This window comes from Tinamus guttatus, unplaced genomic scaffold, assembly GCF_059628265.1.
Source record: "Tinamus guttatus ecotype Peru unplaced genomic scaffold, ASM5962826v1 Tinamus_guttatus_pri_ptg000540l, whole genome shotgun sequence".
In the NCBI taxonomy this organism is placed as follows: Eukaryota; Metazoa; Chordata; class Aves; order Tinamiformes; family Tinamidae; genus Tinamus; species Tinamus guttatus.
The window spans coordinates 372,812-383,951 of record NW_028289074.1 but is presented as its reverse complement, the minus strand read 5'-3'; the positions used below and the strand labels follow the sequence as shown (position 1 = coordinate 383,951).

The 11,140-nt window shown below is 51.1% G+C and overlaps 1 protein-coding gene across 1 annotated transcript; it reads right to left on the bottom strand.

Moving 5' to 3' along the window:
* Positions 1–5,984: 5,984 nt before the first annotated feature.
* LOC148592688 (olfactory receptor 14I1-like) lies at positions 5,985–6,917 on the bottom strand. Its single transcript, XM_088534106.1, has one exon. It carries the CDS (start codon positions 6,915–6,917, stop codon positions 5,985–5,987), a length of 933 nt encoding a protein of 310 aa, XP_088390232.1.
* Positions 6,918–11,140: the final 4,223 nt, after the last annotated feature.

Sequence of the window (11,140 nt, the reverse complement as noted above, 5' to 3'; positions counted from 1 at the left end):
CTTGTGAATTCCAAAAGGAAAAAGGAAAAAAAAAAAAAAAAAAACCTTGTTAGGACTTTGTCATGGGACCTGCTTCGTCGCTGAGCCTTGCCGCTCTCTGTCGTGTACTTGCACCTCACTCACATGAAGGACAACGACACTCACAAGTGAGCCCAGTTCTCCCTGCAGAAACCTCCCAGGAGCAGGGGACTGTCCAGGGGCACCCCCAGGTTTGCAGGTGCTAAGGAGCAGCTCAGATAGACCCTGATGCAGCAGCCCAGGAGAAGCTGGTGCTCTCTATGCCCTAAGGGATGAGTGAGGGGACATTCAGAAGTCCCTGGCAGACTCTTTGGCTGCTCCTTGAATGTCTTAATGAGTCTCAGTCTCTTGTCCAAATATGATGGTTTTGTTTCCATTTTCCTCTTACCAAGTGGAAGGAAATTGTAAGCACCATCTCAATTCCTGCCCAGCCTTTCCTTTTGCAAAGTGTTCCCTGAAATGTGCTCACAACTAGACCTGTGAGCAGACCTGACCCCCGCAGCACCCTCCCAGCAGGAGAAGGAGCCTGTCCTGGTAGAGGATAATCCTCCCACCCAGAACTTCTCCCCTCAGTGCTGTGGGGAGCTCCCTGGGCAGGGAGTGCTGACCTTCACAGGTGACACAGTCACTGCTGCGGGCACACAGCACCTTTGGGTGCAGGGACCCTGCTCTGAAGTGCAGACCTCTCACCCTGTCTGCACAACCCGGCTTCACATCACTGCTGTTTCTGTTGGGGAAGGCAGCAGGATGCCCTGCCCTTAGGTGGTATGTTAGAGAATCCCTGATCTCAAGCAGCTCCTCTTCCTCCGCACTGCAGAAGCCAGAAGAGAAAAATGCTGCCAGCCATGGGGTGTGATGGGTTCTTATATCCCCTTCAAGAAGCTCCATAGCATTGTCCTGTAAGCACAAACTCACCGTGTCAAGAGCTGTGGAGGTCTCCTCTGTCCTCCTGCTCCACACTGCCGTTCACCCCTCGCTGCCTTCTCTCCTCTGCTGTCCGCAGCAGCAGGCAGTGCCCGCAGCCCTGCTGCTCTTGGCACAGGAGCTGCTCCTGCACTCGGCTGTCTCTGGGCAGTGCTGCCAGGCTGCCATGAGCTGCCTCCGTCCCAGGAGCCTGGCCCCGCTCAGGAGCAGAGGCCCAGCTGAACTCACCAATTTCTCTGTCCCTTGTGCTCCCTCCTCCTGGGAAATGTTCACGGGAATAGAGTGAAGTAATCACCTGTCGTCTCTTCCCATCGAGTGGAGAGCCACTATTTCCAACCTTGCCCATTCTTTCATCAGATGTTCACTACCTATGACAGATGGAAATGTGCTACTGTGGAACACCCGATTCTCATCTCTGATCTAGGCAGGACAACTAGTTAGGACATGAAGGGAACTCCTTGACACATGGTTCAGGGATTGACTCAAATGTGTCAGTCTGGGCATCTCATGCTGGTCTAGAAGCCCCTGACATGAAGTGGGATTCAGAAAAATCCTGCAAACTCCACAGGCAGGTCAAGTGATTCCCATTTCAAAACTGAAGTGAGCACAACATAGAGGTCTGCAAGAGAGCTCCTTGTCTAAGCTGCAATTGCAGTCACTGGAGATGGAGGATGGGAGTCAGTGGCTCCTGCACAAACACCTGGGGACAGTTGAAAAGGCTGAGGAGGTCCAAGGCATGTGCCAGTACCCACTTTCTCTGATGCAGCAACTTGGAGACCTGCATCATCCTAGAGCATCAGGGTGGGGGCCTCTGAGAATTGCATTGCCCAGCTGAAATGACCCCAGATCCTAAATACAACAGGAGCCCCATTAACTATGAAGATGAGGCATAGAAATATACTTGTATTAAGCAGCATCTCTGGTAATTCAATGCAGATACTTAATTTGATAGCATAGAAAAATGCTGGCAGGGCCTTGTCAGATGCCTGGGGTGGCCACCACAAGCATATGTCTCTAGCAGATACAGAAGGGCAGGAAAACCATGCCCCATTGCGGTGCTTGCTGGGCAAGTGCCCCAGGCTATGCTGAGTTTCCTACTTCTACCCTAATCAATGAATTCCAGCACTGACTGCAGGGAAAATTGTCCCACCTACATGCAGAACTGGCCCAACTACATGCAGAATGCTGCAAAAAGAGGAGGCACATCACTCCAAGCTCTGTGCTCCGGTCTCTGAACTCTCAAACCCTTCTAGCTCCCCTCCCCTGAATTCCTGCTCACCCCACTAGATTATATGAACAGGGACTTCTTCAATAGCACCTTCACTTTTCTAGAGATTGCTCCAAGAAATCTGCCATCCTGCCCTGTCCCTCAGGCTAGGCAGCTGTGACAGTCACAAGTACTCCATGTGCCCACCTACAGCACCTGCACACATACACCCATGGTCCCTATGGCACTCGCATGGTCTTTGGGTGCCTGGCTCCCCTTGACTATCTCCTTTCTTGTGTTATTGGCCAGATAGGCCCAGCAAAGGTGCTACTGGTGCTGTCAACAGGCAAAGTGGGCAAAGGTACTTTTGGAGCTTCCTCACAACCTGCTGATCTCTCCATGGGCTTTGGAGTCTTCAGCCGGTGTCCTTGGGGTGGCCTTCGCTCTGGCACAGTGATGCACAGAACCTGCCTCCAGCAGCAGCATCCCTGCACATCTGGGCATGCACTCATGCAAGAAGGGGAAACGCCCTAAGAAATCATGGTTTAATTCTGCATTTCAAATATCATAATTCATATTGCTTTATTGTACACTCATACCCACTTATTACAAGCTGAAAATGGAGAGGACAACGAGCAAAGACTTTTTTTTTTTACTTTACCTTTTCTTTTTTAGCAGGATTTGGAGGAAGATCTGGAGCTGAGCCCACAGCAAGACAGCAAAGCTACCGGGTGTGACATTTCATTTGGAAGGAGACTCCTCCCATCTGCCAACACGAAGGTTATCAACTAGCTGGCCAAGCTGATGAGGAGAGCCTTAAATAGGGAGTGAGTCAGGGGAGAAGAAGACTCCAGCAAGAGAGAGAAGGTGATGGCTTGAAATGATAGGGAAAGGTGCAGGTGAGAGAGCAGTGGGATGCAGGGAGCTAGGCTTAGGGATGGAAAGAGAGCCAGTCAGGATTGTTGGTATGAGGATTAGTGGGCAGAGCACCAGCTATGGCCTTGTGAAGACCTCTGCTATAGATCTCAAAAAAAGCAATAATGATGAGGTCCCCATGGTCTTCACCAAGACATTGGGATGGTGTCTTTCTCCATGGTCTCCACCAAGGCATCATGATGGGATCTCCATAGCCCCACAAAGGCATCGTGATAGGATCTCGGTGGTCTCCACCAGGGCATCGGAATAATGTCCCCATGGAAACCACCAGGGCTTTGTGATGGCAGTGGCATCAGGTCCATAAGGCCGCTGTGGGGGCACGGGCCCCATGGTGACCATGCCCTTGTTGGGGACAAACACCCCAGGCTCCCCACTCTGAGGAGAGCAGCTCCATCAGGAGGGAGCAGCTCCCCTTGGTGTCACTGTCAGGTCCCCACAGGAGGATCCTGAACATGGACAAGGAGCAGCAGGTGAACGCCTGCTCCCAGCGCACAGACGGGCTCTCAGGCTTGCAGGAGAGCGGGAGCGAGGTGAGCAGTGGGGCTGAAGGGAGAGGCAGGCAGCGGGGATGGCACCAACATGGGGAGCACAAGGATGGTGTGGAAGGGGAGCTGGGATGAGGGGAGAGTTGAGAGCTCTTCTGGGGAAGGTTCATTTATTCCTGGCCCTGGGCGTTGATGTAACTGGGGTAGATTTTGTTTTTGCAAAGTTGGCCCTGCCAAAACAGAGCATTCCCTTGAAGCTGGTCCCCAACTTTCTGCAGCAGTCGAGAGAGGACGACACCTCCGAGTGCGACGTGCTCTGTGCAGTGAGGGGTGGCAGGGACAGCTGTGGGCAGGGGGGCTTTTCTGAGCACGGGGCTCTGAGTGGGACAAAGAAACCTTACAGGTATAGGCCTGATGGTAACAGAAAGATTTAGAAGATTTGATAAAAAACAAATCTAGAAAGAAATTAAAGAAAGAATTAAAGCAAAAAAATCATTTGTTATACTTCCCGCCTTTATGTGTTGTTGTGTTTTAGACTAGACTTCAGCATGATCATTTGTTCTTGAAAAGGGAAGTGATTTTCAGAAGTGGGTGGGATGCAGTCCCAGAGTCCTGCACAGCTGGTGCCATTCCAGGTGCCGTGGTCCCCTGTCCCCAGCCTCCCTCTGCAGCTCTGAGGGGCTCTGCTCTCCCGCAGGTCCCTGCGAGAGCTCTCAGGCCCACGCAGGTCACTCAGAGACACTGGGACATCTCCAAGTCCCTCTGGCTGCTGCTGCTCAGACACTTGAGCTCTGCCTGCAAAGATGAAGGACTGTTTTGAATGTTTTCCAGCGATGAAAGAGTGGAAATCTTCAGGAACTTGCTGAATCTGCTGTGAAGAACTATTTATCTGCCCTTGCCTTTTAGTGTCCACTTCTCTCTCCATTGGACTCTAGAGGAAATCTCTGTGATTGCCCCCGTATTTTCTATGTCTTGAATACACTAATCATTTGTGCAGCCCCTCTGGGCAGTCCCTCTCCCAGCACAGCACTCACCCCCACTCCAGGCATGTTCAGCCCCTGGAGGTCTCCTGTGCTCCATGGTGGCTCCATAGCCCCTTCCAGGAGGATGGGCATCTGTCCCAGCTCTGTAATGAGTGGGACTGTCCTCAGCGGATCCCTCCTGAGCACTCACCCTATCCAGGGGCCTGGGCACCCACAAGTGGCACCTGAATCCAGTCCTCGTTCCCTAACACAGGAACATGGCTGCACAGCCTATCTGGTGTATCAGCCAAACCTCCCGCATTTGCATCATCACAAAATTTGCTGGGAGTGCACTCTGTTCCTTCTTCCAGGTTACTGATGGAGAAGTTGAATAGGATTGGACCCAATACTACTCCCTGGGGGACACAGCTGGCTCCAGGCCCCCAATAGACTCTGCGCAAATGTCTGGGCACAAGTAGGAAAACCTGAGAGAACCTGGGGTCTTTTCCTAGCAACTACCAAAGAAAGGCAGAGTTTCCTCATAGCTCCTGCCCATGCAGATGTGCTAGAAATCCCAGGCATGTATCATGGCCTTGCAGGCCTACTTCAGTGTCACTGAATCAAGTGTCCAAAATAAATTACAGTCACAGTTTACATTGTCAACATCTCCACGTGTCTCAGCTTCCTAGTGAGTGTGGCTCTAACACTAGTGAGCATCTAGTGCTATTTCAGATGGCCAAGGAAGATGCCCACCGGGCCCTGACCAGGCATTCTAGAAAGATGTGGGTATCACATTTGTTCTATCAGAGCAATAGGCACTAGCCCGTGCCTGGGACAACCCTGTCTCTTCAGATGTCACCTGGTGTCACCAGGCAATTGCCTCCCACCCGAACTGCCACGGGAAGGCTGCCTCTAGACTTTCTGTCAATTCACTCATGTTTAGTTTTGTATGTTGGAGCTTTGCATGGAACCATGGAAACCTGTGCTGACCCTTGGTTGCCATTTCTGTCATATTAGAGAGATTTGAGATCACACTCTAACCATAGGCACGAGAGCTGAGATCTCCTAAACAACACTGGACCCCTGGTCTCAGCCTACCTGCCCTTGTCCCGCTGTGACTCTGTACCCCAGAGGTGCCTTGGTGTCAGTGCTGGAAAAGACGCTGCAGAGGGAAACTCTCCTCCCTGCACTGGGCACATCAAAGGGAGCTCAAAGAAGAGGCTCAGAGAATCCCCCCTCTCTGCTAGTGAAGGGGGAAGCCTGGCTTCCTGCTTTATCACGGTCTATGTTTAAGTGCTAAATGAGAGATTCCTGTGCAGACGTGACAAAAACTAGGCAGCTTTATTTTAGTATTTATTGGTTTAAGATGGATGTAAAAGAGAGACTTAAAAAAGGAAATGCATAAAATACAGCCTTGATGCCAGATATCCTGGTGAGTGAAGGAAACAGTTGCTACCACTGACCTTGGACCCACTGGATGAGTTTCCTCAATGCCTCCTTGAGCTCCTTGTTCCTCATGCTGTAGATGAGGGGATTCAGGGCTGGAGGCACCACTGAGTACAGAATGGACACAACCATATTTAGAAGCGGGGAGGAGATGGAGGGAGGCTTCAGGTAGGTAAACAATACAGTAATGACAAACAAGGACACCACAGCCAGTTGCGGGAGGCACATGGAAAAGGCTTTGTGCCGGCCCTGCTCAGAGGGGATCCTCAGCACAGCTCTGAACATCTGCACGTAGGACACCACAATGAAAATGAAACAACCAAAGACTAAACAGGCACTAAGCACAATAATCCCAGTTTCCCTGAGGTAGGATTCTGAGCAGGAGAGCTTGAGGATGTGGGGGATCTCACAGAAAAACTGCTTCACCACGTTGCCTTGGCAGAGGGGTAGGGAAAATGTGTTCCCAGTGTGCAAGAGAGCATGGAGGAAACCACTGGCCCAGGCAGCTGCTGTCATTTTGACACAAGCTCTGCTGTCCATGAGGGTTCCGTAGTGCAGGGGTCTGCAGATGGCAACGTAGCGATCATAGGCCATGACAGTGAGGAGATAATACTCTGCTGATACGAAAAAAAGGAAGAAAAAGACCTGCCCAGCACATCCCAAGTAGGAAATGACCCTCATGTTCCACAGAGAATTGTGCATGGATTTGGGGACAGTGGTGGAGATGGAGCCAAGGTCGAGGAGGGAGAGGTTGAGGAGGAAGAAGTACATGGGGGTGTGGAGGCGGTGGTCGCAGGCTACGGCTGTGATGATGAGGCCGTTGGCCAGGAGGGCAGCCAGGTAGATGGTCAGGAAGAGCGAGAAGTGCAAGAGCTGCAGCTCCCATGTGTCTGAGAATGTCAGGAGGAGGAACTCATTGAGGGAGCTACTGTTGGACATCTGTTCTATTGGGCTCAGGAAAACTGTGTAGGGAAAAAAGGCAATAATAGCTTAGAAGAATTTTCCCTGAAATAATCTTTCCATTTTTCATAGAAATGCTTCTGGACCCCATCCCAACTCTCAGGAATTTCTTCTTCTCACTGTCACCTTCAGTCAGCTCCTCAGTCTCTGCTCCAGCTGAGTCTTCTGGGAGGAGCCGGAGCCTGAGTTACTCTACGTCCATGTGTATAAAGGACTGGTTCTTGATATCTCTCCTTTTCGGAGTTGATGTCACAGGACATCCACCTTTAATATAAAGGGTCTTTTCATATTCCCACAAACACTTCCAAGGAGTTTGGGGTGCAGCAGGGGGTTTTAGCATTCTGTTTTAGAATTTCTTATTTTTGAGGTTTTTAGATTCTGCCACCATATCTCGTCAGGTTCTTTGCATGTCTTTACTGGCATGCAGATAAAGACAGATTTCTCTATTCTTGCAAATGTGAACATTAAACAGACTGGAGATGGAAATGGGCTCTCTGCTGCTTAGGGTACAGTAAGGAGTGCTGTTGAGTCCATGTGCCTTGTTCCCAGCAGACAACCCTGGGCTCTGTTGAGATCATAGAAGACTGTTTCAAAGCACTCATTTAACTCTGCTCTCCCTCTTAGCTCAAGGTGCATATGTGATGGAGAGAACAGGACACTGTTGACAGGACAGGTTCACATGGCAAGGGCTCTGTGCACTGTATCCTCTTCTGGAGGGCACCTCACAACCCCAGCAGGACAACAGAGACAGTCATGTGTCCTGACAGTCACAGGGTCTCCTAAAGGGAGAGTCAACCCCTTTGCAGCCCCTCCAATGACAGTGCCCAGCACCCTGGGCACATTGCTCCTCTTCAGACACCTCCATGGCAGGACCTCAGGGTGAGTATCTGAATTTGTAGCTGAAGCCCCAGCTGACTGCCAGGACAAGAGCAGAAAGAGCAGGGAAACGAGGAGAAACACTGTGACTGCTGCCAAGGGAGGACAGAGAGACAGAGCAGCACCGTCCCCAGGTTGCACCTCCCAGACAGTGTGGACTTCCAGGGCAGTGGTTCTCAGCCCCTGTGCCTTGCAATGGGAAATGGGCACATGGCAGGAGAGAGGCAGCTCTGCTGTTCTGGAAATCTGACTGCAGAGGAGGTCAGAAATGCCCTGGAGCCTTTCCCCTTGAGAGCAGAGTGAGACTAAGCACAATGAGAATGAGGAGAGCTGCAAAGGGGATATTGCTGCTGCCCACAGGTGAAAAGGCAGTTGAAGGAATATTGTGGGGTCCTCACAGACCTATTGATCCCTCAGAGCAGCACTGCAGAACTCTCCTTCAGGCATCTAAAGCTAAAATGTCCCATTCATTTGCTGCCTTGTCAAAGATACAAAACAAAATCCTAGCCTCTGGATATTGCCTTCCCTTTCATAGCAGCTTCCCAAGAGTGTCCTCTTGAAAAGCCCCTTCCAGATATGTTGTGTGGGTGAGGCTGAGCTGTGAGCAGCCCTGACCCCACACAGCAGCCTCTCAGCAGGAGAATGAACCTGCCCTGGGGGGATCTCTCCTCCCACCCAGAGCTTCTCCCTGCAGCGCCCTGGCAGGCTGAGTGCTGATCCGCACAGAATCACTGCCCCGGGCACACAGCACCCTGGGGCGCATGGACACTGCTCTGAAGAACAGTGTTCTGAGGAACCTATGTGTCCACATTGCCTTCACTGTCTTGCACCAGCTCCAGAAGAAGCAGCCATGATGCCCTGACCTTGTGATGCTGGGACAGGGAATTTCTGTTCTGAAGCATCTCCTCATATGCAAAGTAGAAGCAGGGAGAACAGTCCTCAGAAAAAAAAAAAAAAAAAAAAAAAAAAAAAAAGGTCATCAGCTGCAGGGGTGCTGCAGATCTCTTCAGAAACCTCAGCAGCATTACCTTGCAGCCGGCGACTTACTGTGTCACAGATTGCTCCCACCATGAGCTCTGCTCTGTCCTCCCGCTCCACGCTGCCTTTCACCTCTCTGTCTTCTCTCCTCTTCCATCTGCATCAGCAGGCAGTGCCCGCAGCCCTGCTGATCTTGGCACAGGAGCTGCTCCTGCACTTGGCTGTCTCTGGCAGTGCTGCCAGGCTGCCACAAGCTGCGGCCCAGCTGAATTCAGGAATTACTCTGTCCCTTGGGATTCCTCCTTCTGGGATATGTTCCATCAAGTAGAGTAACCTGTTTTCCTTCTCTAAAGAGTACAGGGATACAGATTCCAACATTCCAGCCTTTTAAGCTGCTAAATGAACGCAGCGCCTTAGTGAGCATGGTGTAACCAGAGCAGTGGCAATAGTAATTGATGATTGCCAGGCTCCTTGTGCTGTAGTAATTCCCCTCCCTGTCCGATGGGTGAGTTAATGTAGACTCAGCTGAATTGCACTCTGAAGATGTGGTAAGGGAAACGATGGGCACTGTCTCCAGCAGCAAGTTCACAGAATCACAGAGTGGTCAACATTGGAAGGGACCTCTAGAGATCATCTAGTCCAACCCCCTGCTCATGCAGGGACACCTACAGCATGTGGCACAGGGTGGCATCCAGGCAGGTTTTGAAGATCTCCAGAGAAGGAGACTCCACAACCTCTCTGGGCAGCCTGTTCCAGGGCTCTGGCACGCTCACAGTGAAGTTCTTCCTCACATGGAGATGGAAGTTCCTGTGTTTCAACTTGCACCCATAATCCCTTGCCCTGTCACTGGCCACCACCAAGAAGAGTTTGGCCCCATCCTCCCTACATTCACCCCTAAGGTACTTACTTCTACATGTTGATCAGATCTCCTCTCAGTCTTCTCTTCTCCAGACTAAACAGGCCCAGCTCGCTTAGTCTGTCCTCATATGATAGATGCCAGTATCCCATTAGCCTTCTTGGCCATAGGGGCACATTGCTGACTCAAGTTTAACTACTTGTCAACCAGGATTCCCAAATCCCTCTCTGTGGAGCTGCTTTCCAGCAGGTCAACCTCTAATCTATATTGGTGCCTGGGGTTATTCCTCCCCAGGTGCAGGACCCTGCACTTGTCCATGTAATGTGATGCTGGGCAATATTTCTAAAAGCCTCTGCCTTTGCCTCTGCCTTTTTTTCTCCTCTACATTTCCCTATTAGCCTGGAGATAAGTAACGAGATCCCAGTCTATCCCTTGGGTATCTGTTGGTTTGAGTGCCCCGAGCTATCTGATAGTTTTAGTGAGTATCGGAATGGCCCATCCTTATGCTTGGCAGGTCTGTCCTTAAAGACCTGCTGGCTTTCCTGAGCTCTGATGTCCTTGAGAGCTGCCTCCCCTGGGATCCCCCACCAGTCCCCTGAACAGGTCGGGAAGTCGGCTCTTCTGAAGCCCAGTCTCCATTCTGCTACTGTCCTTCTGCACTCCCCTCAGCATTAGGTACTCCACATTCTCATGGTCACAGCAGGCAAGGCAGACATTGACTATCCCATCCCTGAGCAGTTTGTCCTTGTTTGAAACGTCCGGATACCAGAAAGGATCGTCCTTCTCAGCCCATCTGGCAGCTGTGCAAAAAAGTTCTCCTTAATGCCCTCCAGAAGTCTCCCAGACTGCTTGCACCCTGCAGTCTGCCTTTCCAGGTCATGATAGGGGGAATGAAGTCTGCCCAACAAGAACCAGGGTCAGTGATCCACAGACTTTTTTTATACTGCCGAGAAATAGCAGAGCTCCCTCCAGAGATGCTCACCCACAAGCTCTCACTTCGAACCTTGCCTCTTCCAAGGAAGAGCTCCACACATCCAATCTGCTCCTTCACACAAAAGGCATCCTCCCTCATCGCCCATTGATCACCATTCCAATGATATTTCAGGCCTGTGACAGGTTGCACGTCTTCACATGCTCCTGCTTCTACTTCAGGCTGCCTACACTTGCACATATTTGGGCTATAGAGCTTCAGCTGTGGCACAGAGAATAGAATGGTCACAGAGAAACCTGTTACGAAGAGGCAAAGACACTGGGTGTGCAATGGCCCAGTTCAGAGCAGAGCCATGCCGTCATATATAGCAGGAACAATGCAATGGTGGAAGCAGCTTCCCACTAGGAAAGTGAATCCAGCAGTGTCTGAGACCAGGAGGACACAGAGCTGGGCCATTGAGAAACAGCAGGAAAGGTGGTTGTGCCTGAGGTGACTCTGTGGCTATACTGGACCTATGACAGACTTCTTGCACAAATCTCCAGGAAGGACAAGGTGCCCCTG

What these genes read in the sequence shown, in the direction of transcription:
- LOC148592688 (XM_088534106.1), bottom strand. Translation starts at nt 6,917, where the DNA reads ATGTCCAACAGTAGCTCCCTCAATGAGTTCCTCCTCCTGACATTCTCA.